The sequence below is a fragment of the Salmo trutta genome, chromosome 39 (assembly GCF_901001165.1).
Source record: "Salmo trutta chromosome 39, fSalTru1.1, whole genome shotgun sequence".
Classification (NCBI taxonomy): Eukaryota; Metazoa; Chordata; class Actinopteri; order Salmoniformes; family Salmonidae; genus Salmo; species Salmo trutta.
The window spans coordinates 18,830,364-18,851,640 of record NC_042995.1 but is presented as its reverse complement, the minus strand read 5'-3'; the positions used below and the strand labels follow the sequence as shown (position 1 = coordinate 18,851,640).

The window sequence follows — 21,277 nt, the reverse complement described above, 5'->3', positions numbered from 1 at the left end:
CACTTCACAAATAGATGGCATCATGAGGTAGGAAAATTATGTGGCTTATTGTAGCAACATCTCAAGACATCAGTCAAGAAGTTAAAACTTGTTCGTACATGGGTCTTCCAACTGGACAATGACCCCAAGCATACTTCCAAAGTTGTGGCAAAATGGCTTAAGGACAACAAAGTCAAGGTATTGGAGTGGCCATCACAAAGCCCTTACCTCAATCCCATAGAAAATTTGTGGGCAGAACTGAAAAAGCATGTGGGATCAAGGAGGCCTACAAACCTGGCTCAGTTACACCAGCACTGTCAGGAGGAATGGGCCAAAATTCACCCAACTTATTGTGGGAAGCTTATGGAAGGCTATCCAACACGTTTGACCGAAGTTAAACAATTTAAAGGCAATGCTACCAAATACCTATTGAGTGTATGTAAACTTCTGACCCACTGGGAATGTGATGAAAGAATTAAAAGCTTAAATAAATCATTCTCTCTACTATTATTCTGACATTTCACATTCTTAAAAAAAAGTGGTGATCCTAACTGACCTAAGACAGGGAATTTTTACTAGGATTAAATGTCAGGAATTGTGAAAAACTGAGTTTAAATTTATTTGGCTAAGGTGTATGTAAACTTCCGACTTCAACTGTATATAGGGTGTGGCCAGGGTTTGCTTGGGGTTGTCTTGGGTGTGGCTGGCGATGCTGTGGCCTCTGTGCAGGTCCTTCAGGAGGGGGTCTTGCAGGTCTGGGATGGTGTCTCGCTGGTCTGGGAGGTTTGTCTGTTGCTCTGTTGCTCCTTTCTGAGGTGCTGGGGCTATGGTTGAGGGTGACGTCCTTCACGGTCCTGGCAAAAGTTGGGATTGCTGCCTTGTAGAGGTGGACCTGGTCATAAAGGCTGTTAAAATACAGGGTGGAGTGGTGGGCCAGGTAGATTAGGTTTTGAGGCACAGTCTCACGAAATTCATGCATTCACCCGCTGTATGGTGGCAGGGTGAAAGTATTTTCGTGGTAGCAGGGTGGAAATAACCACTTGTTCAATTACTCCCTTGAGTGCTGTGGCCACCCTTTCATGCTGGGCCCTCAGGTAATTTATGCCTGTGTGAATTATGATGTGGCTGGGGGACCCTAGTCTGTCCTCTGACAACAGCTCCAGGGCATGCCTAGTGTTTGGGCATCAGAGTTTAGCCACTTTGTGTTTGGGAAAAAGTTGATCCTCTTGAATGTATTTGCCATTTGAGTCAATGAGGTTTAGATGCACTATTGTAAAGTGTTTGTTCTACTGGATATTATAGGTGAATGCACCAATTTGTAAGTCGCTCTGGATAAGAGCGTCTGCTAAATGACTTAAATGTAATGTAAATGTAATGAGGAGCACATTCTCTGGCTTTTGTGTGTCCTCAGTGGATGTGTGGGTGTTGTCAAGAGAGCTATCAGGGGAGCTGACAGGGGGCCTGTTAGGAGGGTGTGGGGTCTGTAGGGTTGGTGGGTCCTGTGTTTTCTGTCCCATTGTGGTGTTGAGGTTGTGGTCTGGGTCTGAGGTGGGCTGTTCTGCTGGCTGTGAATGTCTCCTGCCATTGTTAAGTGCTAATTGAAGTTGCCAGGTCAGTTTTGTCTTTGCAGTTTGGTAGCTTATGTAACCAATGTGAAATGGCTAGCTAGTTAGCGGGGTGCGCGCTAATAGTGTTTCAATCGGTGACGTCACTCGCTCTGAGACCTTGAAGTATTTGTTCCCCTTGATCTGCAAGGGCCGCCCGCGGCTTTTGTGGAGCGATGGGCAACGATGCTTCGAGGGTGACTGTTGTCTGTGTGCAGAGGGTCCCTGGTTCGAGCCCAGGTATGGGCGAGGAGAGGGACAGAAGCTATACTGTTACATTGATGCTGTTGACCCGGATCACTGGTTGCTGCGGAAAAGGAGGAGGTCAAAAGGGGGGTGAGTGTAAGTGATGTGAAATGGCTAGCTAGTTAGCGGGGTGCGCGCGAATTGTGTTTCAATCGATGACGTCACTCGCTCTGAGACCTTGAAGTAGTTGTTCCCCTTGCTCTGCAAGGGTGGTGGCTTTTGTGGAGCAATAACGATGCCTCGAGGGTGGCTGTTGTCTGTGTGCAGAGGGTCCCTGGTTCGAGCCCAGGTAGGGGCGAGGAGAGGGACAGAAGCTATAATGTTACACTTATTAGCCTTATTTATTAAGATTTATATAACAAAATGAGCTAGAGATTATAGTCTTTGAATTTTTTGGCTTCAGAAGTAGGTTCAGACTGAACATTACTCACTCAGTTTTGTTTTGGATGGTATTTCCAGGTTCCACTGTGTTTCTTCTGCAGGTTTTGGTTTGTTCAAATTTGATTTGCCACATGCGCCGAATACAACAGGTGTAGACCTTACCGTGAAATGCTTACTACAAGCCCTTAACCAACAATGCAGTTCAATAAATAGAATTAAGAAAATATTTACTAAATAAACTGGTGAATTTAAAAAAAGAATAATCAAAAAGTAACAAGAAAATTACATAACAATAATGCGGCTATATACAGGGGGTACTGGTACCGAGTCAAAGTCCTTTGTAGTAATAGTTCATTCAGGTAATTTTGTCCAAAATCAAGGTTTTAGGTATGGAATTTTGATTTGGATTGAAGGTTTTGATGTTGAGGTTAGTATCCTGTATAAGTCCTTGCAAACAAATTCAAGTTTATCTACATTAATCCAACTCTATTTCTATCTTTTTGCAGAACTCAGGAGCCCATGAGCTCACTACCTCTCTCTCTTTCTCTCATCCCCTCTCTCTGTCTTTCTCTCTCTCTCCTATGATGTCATCAGTCTCACTATCTGCATAATAGGGTATTACGTTAACTATGTTAAAGACAGAGCAGAGTGGAGGTGGAAATAGAAAGAAATAGTTAATATAAACACAGCAAGACCGCAGTACTTAGTGCTGATGACAATATGGTACTGTAATGGCAAAAGGACAACTTCATTTCTATAGTACTGGGACAGACAGGACCACAGGTGTGTACAAGATGTGAGCAGCGGCCCTGGGTGGTTTCTGCTTTGTGTTTGACCTGGGCCTGGGTCAGTGAGAGACAGCTAAAGCCTTTATTTCTTCGATTATCTGAAACAAAAGAGAGAAGATTTATTCGGGCCATTTACTGAAGAGCAGGTCCATCAATAGTCAAAGAAACACATGTTCTATGTCATCCCTCTTGCAGCGGTACTGCACCACTTCAAGTTGTGAGTGGATTTCATAAATCATGAAAGCTGATTACAATGAAGTCTGTATAGTTAAAGTGGGAATTCTTTCAGAGGGAAACCAGTGAAGTAACAGGGGATTTCCCCCCACACAACCAGATGGTTCTCCTTTTAGCAAGAGAGGGACCATGACTGTATAATAATTCCCAGAGCTACGTTTGAAAATGTTTACTCTTGGAAGACAGATCCCTAATCTGTCCTGACCTAGTTCTAAATTCTTACCCCCTTCCCAAATTGCACCCTATTCCCTTTGTAGTGCACTACTTTCGACCAGGGCCCATAAACTAGGGTTGTTTCCTAAATCACACCCTATTTCCTATATAGTGCATTATTTGGGATGCATTCATAGTCTTGTCTCAAACTTATAAGTAATATTCTACAAGATTACGATGGATTTTGAGCTTCTCTTTATTAAAAACGTGTAAAATTCCTATACATCAGAGTCTTTTAAAGACAAATAATTTAATAATGAGGGCATGTAGAAACATAATAGTATTATTTTATGTGCTGATGTTGACACCTATGAGGGTTGCAAGCAGATCTAAACCATATTGCATGTACAATCATCACAGTAGCGGTAATGTGTGAGTCTCTCCTGTAAATAGCAGGGTTACAAGTCCTTAAAAATACTTTTGGTTAAGATAGTAAAATGATATGGATGGTTGTGAAGCAGTTATTCAAACACCAGCCATTGTTGCTTAGGCCTCTAAAATCGTCCTCATTTCAGCAATATTGGTTATTTTCTGTATCATTTAGGATATTTTCATTAATCGAACATAAGAAGATATTTAGCTATGCTTATCAAAATAGTTTGACATAAATTGTCATTGTCAGCGCAGAACATTTTAAGTCCTTCATAGCAAAGTGTTTTTTGATGAGTGAAAAATGGCTTTTGTCACAAAATGGTTGTTGAAATGCAGCTGAAACATGGCCTTGAATGATGTCACAGGACAGATACAGAGCAGCTACTGCATACACAGTAGCTTGTTTGTTTAGCTACCGATTGGAAAATGTATCTTTACTTTGCATTGACAGTGATTCAAAGGCTCTCCAACATCATGTGGATGGATGATTAGCATTGGCTGTGTTCAGCTCCTTTGGCAGTTTCTTGGGCATTTGACGAAAACCTATTTGTCTAAGGCTAATCAGAACACATGTAGATAGGTGCCTTTAGTATCGACCCCTATCACGTTCCTGGCGGTGCATTTGTAGAAGCCCTGGTCTCTCTGTGTGGGGTTCTGGATGATGAGAGAGCCTTGTGGGTGGAGGTACTTGTTGCCAAAGAGGCGTGGCTGGGCACTGACCACTAGCCGCGTCCTATCCGGCGTCTCCCAGGCAATCTCAGCTCGGGGGATCCCCGTGGCAACACAGTTCAGCTGGACCGCCACGCCTTGGCGAGCGTACATCACGGGAGGCGGGCCATTGGTGATGCGAGGCAGGTACGCGATGACGATGATGGGCACGGAGAGTAGGGCGCTGCCGTACTCGTTGGCCGCTCGGCAGACGTAGGAGCCGCGGTCGTAGACGGACGCCTGCTGGATGGCGAGCGTCCCATTGGCTAGGACGGCATAGCGACCGGCTCTCTGTGGCCGCCCCAGGACCACCCCACTGGGCAGGGTCCACGTCAGCCGGAGGGGGTCCCCCGTGGAGAGACAGTGGAGTTGGAGGCTCTCCCCATTCATAATACTGATGGGGGAGTTGTAGCGGTTCTTGATCTCTGGTTTCCTCTCCGGGGCTAAAGTAATAGTACGTTCCACTAGCCCGGCTACATTCCTCGCCAGGCAGCGGTACATACCACTCTCAGAGACAGAGGGGTTAGTGATGACCAAGGAGCCGTCAGGTCGGTGGAAGAACTTGGAGAACTGGGCACCGCTCATGAGGGGGGAACCATTAGGGAGGATCCAGGTTACCGTTGGGGGTGCTGGGCCTCCTTCAAAGGAGCAGTTCAGGGTCATGGTACCGCCTACCGTTAGAGAGAGGCTCTCTGTTTTGGGCCCTCTGAGCTGCGGCCTCTCTACCATCTCTCTAACCTCCAGGTGGACCATCAGCCTGGCCTCCCCGCCCTCGTTGCGTGCGATGCAGGCCAGCTGAGCCGAGTCGGTCCCCTTCGGCGAACGTATATCCAACGTACCGTTTCGATGCACCGTCATTCTGCTGCCGTAGTATGGCGCCGGGAGGATGACGTTCTCCGGTAACACCCACATGACCTGGGGGATGGGTGTCCCCATGGCCTCGCAGGCCAGCATGGTGCGCTGGTCCCTTATAGCCGTCACTCTGATAGTGTTGACCATACCTCTCAGTCCGTTGATGGTCGGCGGCGTCACAAGGACGTCCACCCTGGTGACTTTGCTGTCCTGGCCTGCACTGTTCCTAGCTGTGCAGGTGTAGTTACCAGCATCAAAGCGTTGTGCCTTCTGGACCACTAACGTACCATCATTATGTACCTGGTACTTATCAGAGGAGGAGGCAATGGCCTGGTTAGTGGAGGAGAGCCACGTGATGACTGGGGTCGGCTCTCCCTTGGCGCTGCACTTCAGCGACACGGTCTCCCCATAAAGAACCCTGATGACTTCAGGGCTTTGAGTTTTGTCTCTGATGACCGGAGGGTCTGCCACCACCTTGACATGAACCTTCATCTCATCCTTCCCTATCTGGTTCTCAGCGTAGCAGGTGTAGTGTCCTTCCTCTCTCATCCCCACGTCGTTGGCGTACAACGTCCCGTTGTCGAACACCACGTATCTGGGGGGTGGGAGGGGTTGGGTGATTGTTTGAAAATTGTACTGTGATCCTTATCGACTATGCAGTTAATGTGATTCAATAACAGATTGTGTGTACATACTGTATTACGTGATTCAATAACATATTACGGTATGTGTGAAGTTGATGTGGTTCAACAAACACCAAGTACCTGCGGGTGCGCCCACCTCTAGCCCTACTATCCGTCTGTTTCAGTGTGTTGATCATGGTGCCGTCCGGCAGAGCCCAGCGGATCTCAGGGTTGGGGAGGCCAGACGCTACACAGTCCACCTTCAGGTCTCCTCCATACATCACCTTCAGATCCAAAAAGATTTATTGTCTATCCAATCGTACATTAGACAGAAAATCAACCGAAATATTTGCATGACACTCACATGCAACACATTCAAATATCACATTAAGAACACCAAGGTTCCTGCCCCATATGGCACCCTAACCCCTATATAGTGCACTCTTTTTCACTAAGGCCCATAGGGCCATTTGGGGGGTGCCATTTGGGATGTGCCCCATTATTTACATAGAAACCTAAGACAAAAGACAGACCTTCTGACTGGCCAGCAGCTGCTTCTGCTCAATCTTGGGCGGCTTGGTCAGCACGTTAACCCTCAGAAGCATGTAGTCGTCCCCCATCTTGTTTCGGGCCACACACAGGTAGTCCCCATCATCTTTCTCTGTCATGGCCTGGATGGCCAAAGAACCGTTGGTGAACACCTTTATTCTGGGATCGAAGCTGAACCCCCCCCAACATAAACAAGTTGTTATTGTTTGTGAATAACAGTATATCCTGCTGTTAATAGCAACCATTTTAGGTCTTTTTTTAATGGTTTTTCAGCTAACCTTTAGGGAATAGAAAATGTGCCTGTGTGATTTCACAGTAAACCTTCTCATTCATGATAACATCTGATGATGATAGTGTACATACAGTGCCTTCAGAAAGTATTCATACCCTTGACTTATTCCACATTTTGTTGTGTTACAGCCTGAATTCAAAATGGATAAAATATTTTTTTTTAATTCACTCATCTACACACAATACCCCATAATGACAAAGTGTAAACATGTTTTAGAAATTTTTGCTAATATATTGAAAATAAAATACACACATTGAAAATACATAAGTATTCACACCCTTGAGTCAATACATGTTAGAATCACCTTTGGCAGTGATTACAGCTGTGAGTCTTTCTGGGTAAGTCTCTAAGAGCTTTGCACACCTGGATTATACAATATTTGCACATTATTATTTAAATAATTCTTCAAGCTTTATTAAATTGGTTGTTGATCATTTCTAGACAGCCATTTTCAGGTTTTGCCATACATTTTCAAGCCGATTTATGTCTAAACTGTAACTAGACCACTCAGGAACATTCAATGCCGTCTTAGTAAGCAACTCTAGTGTATATTTGGCTTTGTGTTTTAGGTTATTGTCCGGCTGAAAGGAGAATTTGTCTCCCAGTGTCTGTTGGATAGCAGACTGAACCAGGCTTTCCTCTAGGATTTTGCCTGTGGTTAGCTCTATTTCCATCTCTTTCTATCATAACTTGAAAATATGATGAGTGGTACTCAGTGATGTGTTGTGTTGGATTTTCCCCAAACATAACGCTTTGTATTCTGGACATAAAGTGAATTTCTTTGCCACATTTTTTTGCAAACAGGATGCATATTTTGGAACATTTTAATTCTGAACAGGCTTCCTTCTTTTCACTCTGTAATTTAGGTTAGTATTGTGGAGTAACTACAATGTTGTTGATCCATCTTCAGTTTTCTCCTATCACAGTCACCATTGGCCTCATGGTGAAATTCCTGAGCGGTTTCCTTCCTCTCTGGCAGGAAGGACGCCTCTAACTTTGTAGTGACTGGGTGTATTGATACACCATCCAAAGTGTAATTAATAACTTCACCATGCTCAAAGGGATATTCAAGGTCTGCTTTTTAAATGTTTACTAATCTACTAATAGGTGCCCTTCTTTGCAAAGCATTGGAAAACCTCCCTGGTCTTTGTGATTGAATCGGTGTTTGAATTTATTGCTCGACTGAGGGACTTTATAGATAACGGTATGTGTGGGATACAGAGATGTGGCAGTCATTCACAAATCACGCTAAACACTGTTTTTGCACACAGACCATGCAACTTATTAAGTGACTTTTTCCTGCCATAACAAATGGGTTGAACACTTTTCATTTTTAATGAATTTGTAAAAATGTCTTTAAACATAATTCCACGCTGACATTATGGGATATTGTGTGTAGGCCAGTGACATAAAATCTCAATTTAATCCATTTTAAATTCAGGCTGTAACAAAACAAAATGTGGGAAAAGTACTGTACAAAGCACTGTACATACAGACAATGGCCTGAAGGGCATATTAGACAGTGAGTGAACAAGATGCCAGAAGATGCATACCTGTACTGGGAATCCACTAGTTTCTTAGAGGGAGTCCTCCAGACAATCCTGGGCTCTGGTTTTCCTGTGGCAATGCAGTCTAGCCTCAGCAGCCCCCCGTAGACCACGTCAGTCCTCTGGGGAGACGAAGAGGTAATCCTGGCCTTGGTGGAGGATGGGAGTCTCAGTACTGTCAGTATGCTGGTTCTCCTGGAGGCTCCTACCGCATTACTGGCCACACACTCATATCTCCCCGCATCGCCTTGGCCGAGCCCACGGACGTACAGGGTCCCGTTGGGGAAGACAAAGAGATTACGGCCGTTGACGAACTGCGAGGTGAGGAGCTGGACTCCGTCGGGCGTGGTCCAGCGGGTGATGGGCGTAGGGGCTCCTTTGGCGGTGCAGTGGATGTAGGCCGTGCTGCCCTCGGGGAGGGACATGTTCTCATAGCGAGGTTGTTGGATGACTGGAGCCAAGGCTGCCACATGGAGACGGACAGAGACTGTATCGGCTCCCGCCACACTGCTGCCGATACATTTATAGATCCCTCTGTCTGTGTAGCTGGCCTGGGTTATCCGGAGAGTACCGTTACCGAGGAGGTCCACGCGATTGAGGCCAGACTGAGGGCCGGGCTGGGGGCCACTGGCTGGGTTGTCAGGGCCCGGAGCTGGGGGGGCAGTGAGGTGGACCCTGTCAGGCAGCACCCAGGTGACCCGGGGAATGGGATGTCCCTGTACCTGGCACTCCAGATCGATACCGTCCCCGTGGTACACGGTAGCATCGCGGTAGCGCGGCTGGAGCACTCTGGGATGCTGGGCCAGGACCATCAGGGAGACCACCATCTTGTCCACACCATACTGGTTCTGGACCATACAGAGGTACTGGCCTCGGTCCTGGGGCTGGCTGTTACGAATGATAAACGTGCCGTTGGGATGGACCTCGAACCTCTGGACCTGAGTGTTCTGGGCTACTGTCGCTCCTGCATGAATGAAAATAACATATGTTGAAAGACATCGAGTAGATTAAAACAATGCCGATAAAGGATTATTTCTACAACATGTTGTCTGTTGAAACACATAAGAATAGAGCATAGCTTATATCATTACAAATAGGGTTCTCCTTTTTTGTTACATTAACAGGCTTACATAGAGCTGTGTAATTTTGTAACAGAGAGTGAAGGAGGATGTTCAATGAATAGGGGAGAACAGAAAAGGAAGAACTGTTATACATACCAGTGGAGACTCTCGTCCAAGAGAGGAAAGGCTTGGGCTCCCCTACAGCCACACAGGGCAGCTGTGCATCCATCTCTGCATTCACTGTCACTGTCCGCACATCCACATTGGTGATCCGGGGCTTCCCTCTTACAACAGGTCCTGCTACGGAGGGTCTCTGACCACCTCCCGACACCCCACCTGATAACTCCTGTGTCTGGGTAGGAGTCTCCGTCCTCTGGCCCTCACTAGATGGACTCTGAGGCTTCGATGAAGACACTGATGAAGTCTGAGAAACGCTCATTGTGGGAGTGAGAGTGGTTGTAGAGGTCGTCTGTTTGACCATCTGGGTGTTTGTGACTGTCCTGTGCCTGTGGGGTGTTCTGGGTTCTGTGGTGGTTGGTTTAACACCGGTGACTGGGTCAGGTCTGATGTCAGTTGACTCTAGTTTAGTAGTGGTGTGGGAGTCGGCTGGTGGTGGTTGTCTGTTGGGGTCCGATCTGGTGATTAGGATGGAGTCTCCTCTGTTGAGGATCGGGTTGTTCCTCTGGTCGGGTTGAGAGATGAGGACTCTCTCTCTGTGACTGTCTGGGATGTGGTTTGAGTTGGAGGGAGCCTGCACTGTTCCGGATGAAGGTTGGATCCTGACCCTAGTGGATGGAGTGTTTAGTACAGGGATCTGAGGCTTCACCTTAGAGGGGATCACTATGGATTTCCTAACTGATGTGTAGGTGACAGGTGACATAGTTGGAGTAACATCCTTTGTTGTAGTAGCAGCAACAGAAACGGAAACATATTCCAATGGCGTTAGGCCTTTGCCTGTGGTGGAAGTGCTTTCTCTGATGTTATAGTGCCCATCAAAGGTTGTTCCGGGGTTAACAGTGACTGTTTTAGCGGGATCAGATCCGTGATAAGAGCTTTCAGATGTCAACGGCATTTCAGTGGTACTAACCCGAGCCTTCTCATGTTCTGCCTCTTCATGAAAGGGCTCTTTTGTTGAGGCCCCCGGGGCGTGTGTTGTGCCGTGTGCACTTGTTATTTCATGCCGGATAGATGGGGACACGCTGTCAATCTCTTTGACCGGCACCTTTTTAACCTGAGTCGTACCTGTTGTATATCGATTGTCTGGTGTGTTGAGCTGTCCATCTGGTAGCACTCCCGGGCGAGTGTTGCGATTCTCCGGGGACTTGTCAGGACTTGGAACGGGGTGAAGGTCTACAGTAACGCTGCCTCCCCTTTGTGTTGTCTCGGTTGGTTTAACTGCAGGAAGGGGGATGCTTGTAAATTTCCCCTGACTGGCTGTCGTGTGCACATCCAAGTGCTCTGGGACTGGGCTCTGAGTGTTCGGAGTCTGAGAGGCTCTTTCTGGGGCTGTTCTGTGATGGCTACTCTGGGATGAATGTTTATATGTTTCTGTTAAAGAGGTTGTGGGAGACGCCGGTGGGGCTGTTGTGCCCCTGAACAGTGGTTTGGCTTGTGGTGAAAGGGTGCCCTTTCGAGTTGTAGGCTTCACTGTAGGGTCAATCCTGTCTTGGTATAAAGAGACTCCTGTGTTCTCTTCGTGACTCACTCTGCCTGATGACGTTGCTTGGCTGCCCGTCGATGGAACTGCGGTATTAAACCCGTCTGTCATGCTTTTGGCCTTGTCGAACGCTTCTATTTTAATCCATGTGGCAGTGGTTGCCTTGGTAGTTGCTGGGAGCGCGTCCTTAGGTGTGGCTGCGTTTGCAAAATCACTTCTCAACGGATTATTAGGCTTTGGCTTCTTTCTACCCGTATTGGGCCATCTTCTCCTGCCCCCACCCCCATTCCTCCTCCTGGAGTTCTGGTTTCTGAGTCGAGTAGCCACCTCACCTGGAGTTTCCTTCCTTATATTCACAGCTGAAGTGAGCTCGGTTCTGGGAGAGGGTGTGGTGAGCGGAAGATGGGTTGTATTCGACGTTGTATGCTGCTTTAGCCTTGTGCGCGTTTCTAGTTTAGCAGTTGTGCTCTGAGTCTCAGTGAGAGAGTGATCAAATTCATCGCTCTCTGTCTCCGATTCGGAGTACCCTCTAACTGTGGCGGTGGTGAGTGACGGGTCAAGTTCAGCTCTGTCTAAATATGCCTCGCCTCCTTCATTATAGCTGTTAACAACACTGGGTTCGTTAGCGTCTTCCGCCCCCTGATTGCCCTCAGACGGGGGTGAGATATCAGACTCTGTAACCGCGTCACCGTCTGTAGCCGAAGGGGTGGGGGTGGTGCTTTGATTTTCTCCTTGTAAAGAATCGTGGTATGAAGAACTGGTCCAGACGTTCAGACGCAGCTGGCCCAGGGTCTGGGAGTGTGTGGGTGTGACTACGTGCCTGCCTTGCATCTTTGTGTGTGTGACAGTGTTACTGAGCTGCTGGGGAACAAATGTGACAGACTCTGTGACTGGCTGCGTGAAACGTGCATGATTTGTGCCTGTATCCGCATCGGAGTCTGTGGTGTAAGTAGTGTGTTGAGTGGGTGTATGTGGAATAATAGTGGGTGTGTATAGCTCTTTCTCCTCTTCCTCGTGGAGGTCGTCTATTAATCCCTCTATGTTGTCCGGAGACTCTGTCTGCTTACCGCTGGCTGTTGTCGTTGACTCCTGATTCTTCTTTGTGGTGAGGTGACTTGAGCTGGGTGTTATGATAGTGTTACCCTGTCCGTTCTTGTCACGGATTTTGGCCAAAATGTTCGCCCACTTCTCTGGGTCTATATTTTTGTTTGCCACGTTAATCCTCCTCCTCGTCTCCACTGTGTTTTTCTTGTCTTCATCATTTGTCCCTGTCGTGGTTGGTTTTCTAGGTACAGCAGGTCGCCTCCATGTGTTTCTAAATGGATGTCCACCACCCCTGTTTGAACTTTGACCTCTCCGCCGATTCATTAGCTCCACACGGCTCGGGGATGAGGATGAGGAGGAAGAGGAGGAAGACGAGGAGGGGACTTCCTCCTGTGTGTCCTCATTGTCCCCTGATGCCTCTTCAGTGTCCTCCATGGGGGCTTTGACCCTGGTATTGACCCCTGAAGCGGACTGTGGCCTCATTCTCCTCAGTGGTCGCATCTCTGCTCCTAACTGTCTGGTAAGACTCACCTTAGTAACCAGGGAATACACACCATGCTGGTTCATCGCCACACACTTATAATATCCACTGTCTGTCAGTCGACTCTCTGGGACTCTCAGAGTTCCATTGGAATACACCAGCGCTCTAGAAGAGTTGGCTCTGTGACTCACTATGTTGCTGTCAGGAAGGATCCAGTTAATCTCAGGGTCAGGAGAGCCAGACACGACACAGTTCAGAGTGAGAGGGACACCGGTGAACCCCTCTACGAGGGTAGGCGGCGTTTCATCCCCTCCAAGAGGAGGAGGACTGGAGGACTCCTCGACCGTCAGGCGGAATGGGAGGACACTGAGGTCGTCAGAGACCTGGGCGATACAGTAATATATCCCTGAGTCTGAGTGTCCTACAGCTTTAATATCCAACCTGCCGGTGCTCGACACTGACACCCTATTGTCTGGGTTGCTGTACGGTGCCTCCAGCTGGGTCCCGTCTGGCAGCATCCAGCGAACCACCGTGTCTCCTGAGCTCAACACGTTACAGTCTATCACAGCAGGGCTGCCCACTACAACACTCAGCGCCGTCCTGGTAGTGTTTTTGTTCTCTATCATGACCCATGTCCTGCGGTGTCTGCGCTCCAGCTCAGGCTCCACAGTCTGTGTGAGGTGGGTGCTGAGGATCAGCTTGACACTCTTCCCAGTGGACTGGGGCCTGTTCAGCTGCAGGTCCACAGAGCTCTGCATCAGCCAGGATGGTTGAGCTACCATGTTAGCCTTAACCCCTGTGTAATACAACGTGTCTCTCTCCTTGTCCTGCCTGTACCTGGCGATCAAGAAGTTTGAGTTTATTAGAAAAAAAACACACAACATAGCAGTATGAAATTAGATACTCTATATCACGTATTGAACTCAAGGCCCATTCAATCCGGCCTGCGGGTGGTTTGATTATTCTTAATAAATACAGTACCAGTCAAAAGTTTGGACACACCTACTAATTTCTCTTTATTTTTACTATTTTCTTCACTGTAGAATAATAGTGAAGATATCAAAATGATTAAATAACACATATGGAATCATGTAGTAACCAAAAAAGTGTTAAATCAAAATACATTTTATATTTGAGATTCTTCAAAGTAGCCATCCTTTGCCTCGATGACAGCTTTGCACACTCTTGGCATTCTCTCAACCAGCTTCACCTGGAATGCTTTTCCAACAGTCTTGAAGGAGTTCCCACATATGCTGAGCACTTGCTGGCTGCTTTTCCTTCACTCTGCAGTCCAACTTATCCCAAACTATCTCAATTTGGTTGAGGTCGGGTGATTGTGGAGGCCAGGTCATCTGATGCAGCACTCCATCACTCTCCTTCTTGGTCAAATAGCCCTTACACAGCCTGGAGGTGTGTTTTGGGTAATTGTCCTGTTGAAAAACAAATGATAGTCCCACTAAGTGCAAACCAGATGGGATGGCGTATCACTGCAGAATGCTTTGGTAGCCATGCTGGTTAAGTGTGCCTTGAATTCTAAATCACTTCCTCCTCCATGCTTCACGGTGGGAACCACACATGCGAAATCATCCGTTCACCTACTCTGCGTCTCACAAAGACACAATGGTTGGAACCAAAAATCTCAAATTTGGACTCATCAGACCAAAGGACAGATTTCCACTGGTCTAATGTCCATTGCTCGTGTTTCTTGGCCCAAGAAAGTCTCTTCTTATTACTGGTGTCCTTTAGTAGTGGTTTCTTTGCAGCAATTTGACCATGAAGGCTTGATTCACGCAGTCTCATCTGAACAGTTGATGTTGAGATGTCTGTTACTTGAACTCTGTGAAGCATTTATTTGGGCTGCAATTTCTGAGGCTGGTAACTCTAATGAACTTATCCTCTGCAGCAGAGGTAACTTTGGGTCTTCCTTTCCTGTGGCGGTCCTCATGAGAGCCAGTTTCATCATAGTGCTTTATATGGTTTTTGCGACTGCAGTTGAAGAAACTTTCAAAGTTCTTGAAATTTTCCAAACTGATTGGCTCAAACGCATTAAAAAGGAAAGAAATTCCACAAATCAACTTTTAACAAGGCACACCTGTTAATTGAAATGCATTCCAGGTGACTAACTCATGAAGCTGGTTGAGAGAATGCCAAGAGTGTGCAAAGCTGTCATCAAGGCAAAGGGTGGCTACTTTAAAGAATCTCAAATATAAAATATATTTTGATTTGTTTAACACGTTTTTGGTTACTACATGATTCCATATGTGTTATTTCATAGTTTTGATGTCTTCACTATTATTCTACAATGTAGAAAATAGTAAAAAATAAAGAAAAACCCTGGAATGAGTAGGTGTGTCCAAACTTATGACTGGTACTGTATATTTATTCATTTTTGTAATGGACCTACATTTACAGTCTCTTCACTCTGTCCAGCTAGCTAACAGTCATCGAAACGAAAGCTAGACAGTCAGGGAGCATCGAAAAATTGAGGACAATTTTTTTCACATTTTGATGGCAAGGAAATACAATACATTTTAAGTGTGGCTGTCACGTTCCTCGTCTTCTGACGATATCGCGAAATCACTGTCGGAGAACGTGGAGCAATACGCAGCAGGTTGTGTGCTCAACATCATGTTTATTAAACACGTTGATCACGAAAAAACAACAAATGCAGACAACACGACAGGAGACAGTTTCGCAGGCTATAACTAGCAGTGCAAAAAACAACTACCCACGAAACACAAAGACAAACACACCCTACTATATAGGACTCCCAATCAAAGGCAACTCAACACACCTGCCTTCAATTGAGAGTCCAACCCCAATTAACTAGACATAGAAACACAGACATAGACCAGTGACAAACCCCATAAACATACATCAACTGCCCTCTGCCACATCCTGACCAAACTACAATAACCAAATATACTCTATACTGGTCAGGACGTGACAGTGGCCCTCTGGACCTCAGTGAAGACTGAATGCAGCCCTTGGGGAAAATTAGTTTGACACCTGTGCTCTGTATTGAGGACCACTCTGAAATGAACAAATAAAATCACAATCACATATGGGCAAATCCTAACTTCTACAAACGTTCACGTGCATTGATCTCAATGCATGACTAAGTCAAAATGTTACTCAAGTAGAAGTTGGAATTTGGCCCATAATGGATCAGATAAAAAGCGGTTTCTTAATCCAGCCTACCTGTAGCTGGGCACCGGCTCCTTAGTCAGCATGATCTCTCTCTGCAGGTGAGCGGGCGTGTCGCTATAGTAGGCGATCAGCCTCCAGAGTTTCTCATAACTGTCCCTGTTGATGGGACACTCCAGATCCACGGAGATACTCACATTAGAGACCAGCTGCTTTGGGTTGACCTGTTCCCAGCTGACCTTAGACGGCTCTCTGCGGGGCTCTCCGACGCTGCACTCCAGATCCACTTTGTTCCCATGTTCGTCCGTCAGGCCTAAGGTAATGTTGCCAAATGGCCCCTTGAACTCCTCCAGGGTCATGACCTCTGTCTCTGTGTCCCCTGGGGTCGTAGGTTGATCAGGGGAGGTGATAACAGGGCTGGAGCAGCCCAGTGTGTCCAGGCCCAGGACTTCTTTCATTCGTAAGTTCTTTGGGGAGTAACACATAAGGCAGAGCTGACCTCCTGGGTAGGCCCTGTCCTTTTTACACTTCAGCACACCTATGAAGAAAGGAAGACGAGAGGGAACATTAACATCATTATTCGATGTTTAGAATTCCGAGTGTGAAGTTTGATTAGGTTTTGGACATACATTTTCAAGGCACAAATGTGTAAAATGACAGCTACATTATGCTTTGAGCATTGATCCAATTGTATCTGCCATCACTGACAAATGCGTACATTCACTGAGTAGCTGGTAAATAAAATACAAAACCTGGTGAGTTTCTGTCCCAGTCGGGGAACCACTTCATCCTGCAGTCACATGTCCAGGGGTTCCCATGCAGGAAGAGATTCTCTAGCTGGGGCATTCCTCCCAGCAGCTTCTGGGGCAGCGAGGTAAGGCTGTTCTCTGACAGGTACAGGTGCCTGATGTATCGATAAGGCGACAGGAGGGACATTATAACGTTAGCTTCAGGAACATCTTGGCTCCATCTCAATTCCTCTTTCCGTGATTCCTCACATCCTATTTCCTTGCCTCATTTTCAACTGCATTAGAGAAGGTACAAGGTCCCGCCCCTCTGACCTTCTCCTACAATGGGTTTTGAGAAGGCGGTGAGGAGAGAGGACGCAAAGAATCGAGGAAAGATGAATTGAGAAAGTGCCCGATACTAAGATAAAACCAAATATTGTCCAGAGGATTATGGGTACTGTAGTTCATCACGCTCGGCTTCACCTGAGGGTGGAGACGTGGAAGTGTCCCATTGTGGAGAAGGTGGAAAAGGTAGAGGGGTGGAGCTGCTGCAGTCTGTTCCCCTCCAGCTGTAGGAGACGTAGGGAGGTGAGGCCCTGGAAGGTGTCTGGGTGAATGAACTCCAGACGGTTGTGGTCCAGGTGGAGTCTGGTCAGAGACCACAGACCCTGGAGAGTGCGTCTGTTGATCTCCTTCAGTTTGTTATAGCTCATCTTCAGCATCTGAGGGGAAGAAAGGCAGAGGTTAGTGAGTTATCAACCTAATAGAATAGAGCAGGGTTTCACAAACTTCAAATAACCAACTCATCATCAAGCTTTGATTATTTGAAATCAGCTGTGTAGTTCTAGGTAAAAAAAAACTAGACGTGCACCCCAGGATGCAGGACCGAGTTTGGGTAACTCTGGAATAGATTATAGTAGAATAGAGTAGAATATAATAATAGAATGGAACAATTGCCTGGTACTATACTGTATAACCTACTTTACAGTACTGAGGGGATATTTCATGTTAATCAAATATCTCCATAGCCGATGTGAGTAAGACCTTTAAACAGGTCAACATTCACAGACGTAGTACCAGGACGTGTACTCCAAGCTTTCGCTGACCAACTGGCAAGTGTCTTCAATGACATTTTGACTACCGACCTGTACCACTCACATCTGTAGCCATGAAGTGCTTAATAAGGCTGGTAATGGCTCACATCTACACCATTATCCCAGAAACCCTAGACCCACCATAATTTGCATACCGCCCCAACAGATCAACAGATGATGCAATCTCTATTGCACTCCACACTGCCCTTTCCCACCTGGACAAAACTACAACTGTTTAACAACATAGTACCCTCAAAGCTCATCACTAAGCTAAGGAACCTGGGACTAAACACCTCCCTCTGCAACTGGATAATGGACTTCCCGACGGCCGCCCCCAGGTGGTAAGGGTAGGTAACAATACATCTGCCACGCAGATCCTTAACACGGGGTCCCCTCAGGGATCCATGCTCAGTCCCCTCCTGTACTCCCTGTTCACTCATGACTGCATGGCCAGGCACGACTCCAACACCATCATTAAGTTTGCTGACAACGATGAGATAGCCTATACAGAGGAGGTCAGAGACCTGGCCGTGTGGTGCCAGGATAACAACCTCTCCCTCAACGTGATCAAGACAAAGGAGATGATTTGGACTACAGGAAAAGGAGAACCAAGCACACCCCCATTCTCATCGACGGGGCTGTAGTGGAGCAGGTTGAGAGCTTCAAGTTCCTTGGTGTCCACATCACCAACAAACTATCATGGTCCAAACACACCAAGACAGTTGTGAAGAGGGCATGACAAAGCCTATTGCCCCTCAGGAGACTGAAAAGACTTGGCAGATCCTCAAAAAGTTCTACAGCTGCACCATCAAGAGCATCCTGACTGGTTGCACCACTGCCTGGTTTGGAAACTGCTCAGCCTCCGACCGCAAGGCACTACAGATGGTAGTGCGTACGGCCCAGTAAGACTCCTGAACAGGTAATCAAATGGCTACCCGGACTATTTGCAGTGTGTGCCCCCCCCCACCCCCTCTTTCACGCTGCTGCTACTCTCTGTTTATTATCTATGCATAGTAACTTTAACTCTACCTACAAGTACATATTACCTCAATTACCTGGACTAACCTGTGCCCCCAAACATTGACTCTGTCCCGGTACCCCCTGTATATAGACTCGCTATTGTTATTTTACTGCTGCTCTTTAATTATTTTTTTTATTTTATTTTTTACTTAACTTATTTTTCTTAAAACTGCATTGTTGGTTAAGGGCTTGTAAGTAAGCATTTCACTGTAAGGCATAATGCTGTATTCAGCGCATGTGACACATAAACATTGGATTTGATTTGATTTGTACCTGTAAGGACATAAGATCCCTAAAGGCCCCGCTGGGAACGCCGTGGATATCATTCCCATGCATCATCAGAAGCTCCAGCTTCCTCAACCCAGCCAGAGAGGTCTGAGTCACATGGTTTATGGTGTTAAACCTACAGGAAACAACAACGACACAAGCGATTCATGACTGACTATTAACTTACTTGACTTGTTCTTTGTGGAGCAAAGTGCCTTCGTTTCTGACTGTATAAGAAGAAATGGCTAAAGACCTGACTGAACTTATTAAGACCTCGGGATCAAAACATTGTCAATAAAGGTGGCAGTTGGGAACATATACAGTGGGTGGGCCTTTCTGTTATTTCTAATGGCTAAAGCTCATATGTAAAATGACTCAGTAAAAAGCATGGGGTATATAATAAGCATATAATAAGATGAAATAAGACTTCACTTAGGCATATTGCATTATGCACATTTACTTGTGAGATGCAGAGAGATTCATTTCAGGCACGTGCTCAGCACATGTACTTAACTGTAAACAATTCTAAAGGCCTCTAATGAAAAGGGAATGTACATGCATAAATGCAAATCGTATACTTTATGCACTTCACATTTTACACATACTGCACGTCTATAGGGATAAGTTATTGTGCATGACGCTTGTTTTTTAGGCCTATGGTCTCATTGCGGGTCATTGAATAAAGTCAATCCACCAGGCTTACCCCAGGTTCATGCGCTCCACTTGTCTGGGTATGCCGGCGGGCACCGCGAGCAGGGAACGGAACGTGCAGTGCACCTCTGTGGCCTGAGGGCACGTGCACTGGCGCGGGCAGGGGAGACTTGTAACTGGCATCATCAGCACAGACAGTATCAATATGAATGCGGCGGGACTGTCCATCTTCAGCTGCGCATCCATCCACCACAAAGTGTTCCTACCTCCTATCACTGGAGGGTTACAGATTCATTATAGGCTCATTTCAGTAGTACCCAAACACAAATGAAAATACGAGCTCTGACAAAACACTTCACTGTAGAGAAAATCGTTGGACTATGCGCGAAATTAGTGACATCTGTATGAACGCATCTTTACGCACGTCAAACATGGTATGACCTGAACCGAAAGGAAAATGTTAAACATCTCACCTTAGATTTTTTTTATAAACTTTTATTTAGATCCAGACTCACTGTATCCCATTTTACCATGGCTTTGGTGTCTCCTCAACGCCACTCCTCACGAAGCGCATAACTCCATAGTTATACAGTCCTATAATGACAAACTCCCCAAAGAATAAAATAGTTACAAGAAATTCCGATGTAATATCCGTAGACACAAATGCACACAGGGCTTCGATAGACTGTTTGAAGCATTCGTTTTGTTTCGTGTGTAGCCCCTTGAGAAACTTTGCAAATAAAATGTAACTTCTGCCCAAAACTGTACAGTGCAGGATGCGCCTTCCACCGACAGCGAGCGAGGGGTGAGTGAATGGCTACAGTTAGTCTTGAGAAGCAGAAGGACCCAAGGAGGGGTAATAAAGTGAGAGAGAGGTAAGAGACGGCAACTGCTGAAATCGGCTACAGTAGGTCGTTACAATAAGGATATCGTTTTTCCATTCAACTACGTGCATAATCATTGTGTCATCACATTGACACTTGGCCACTTCCAGGAATCGCTGCTTTGAGACTTTATCTTCATTAAATTCATGAATTCATTTATAAAAAATGAAGGGAGATACCACAGGCTACTTATTTTCTCTGTTGTACTTCTCTGCTGTAGACCATCATGTGAGGTAACCTACTAAGTGAAGGGAGCAGACAGACCAAGGTAAAGTTTATGTTGGTTTTACAGCCCTGTCATTTAACATCTCCCCCTCAATCACACAACACACACAGTACTGTATCAGCAAGCACATGTGTCATTTGCAAGCATTCCAGGAACCACAAACAGTATGTCACACTGGCCAATCTATCCCCATATCCCCTTAGTTGATTTGGTGTTAATAGGACAGCCTTTTAGAACATGTCAATCAGATCAAGTGTGTGTGTGTGTGTGTGTGTGTGCGTGCTTGTAGGGTGAGGTCTATATAAAAGTTCAGAAAACCTGATCCCTGGGGACTGACCTCACAATAATCCTTTAACCCACCAGTGGGAAGCCTTGTGGCTGAGGGAGGCAGCAGACCCTATTGACCTGCTGTGTGTGATCATGTCAACCTTGAGGAGCGAAGAGTTCAAAGTTTCCCAGGGGGTCAGGGAGCTTGAGAAGCCTGTGTGTTTATTTCAATTATACCTTCCCCTCATAGAAAAATTACTGGTCCATACCCTTTGCCAAGAGTGGAAAGATATCATTGTGAATTATGGCTATACACTTGCATTACTTTGCCTTAGGCAAGTTAATACGAAATGTTATCTCTT

At 46.3% G+C, this 21,277-nt stretch overlaps 1 protein-coding gene across 1 annotated transcript; it reads right to left on the bottom strand.

Moving 5' to 3' along the window:
* Nucleotides 1–3,623: 3,623 nt before the first annotated feature.
* On the bottom strand, nt 3,624–20,446 carry mxra5a (matrix-remodelling associated 5a). The gene is made up of 11 exons (XM_029740709.1): nt 20,012–20,446; nt 19,591–19,813; nt 18,894–19,023; nt 16,990–17,228; nt 16,531–16,682; nt 15,833–16,316; nt 9,606–13,468; nt 8,395–9,352; nt 6,534–6,720; nt 6,142–6,284; nt 3,624–5,972 (listed from the first exon to the last, which is right to left on the bottom strand). Exons 2-11 carry the CDS (start codon nt 19,782–19,784, stop codon nt 4,379–4,381), a joined length of 7,944 nt encoding a protein of 2,647 aa, XP_029596569.1. The 5' UTR covers nt 19,785–19,813; nt 20,012–20,446; the 3' UTR covers nt 3,624–4,378.
* Between the last annotated feature and the right edge of the window lie 831 nt (nt 20,447–21,277).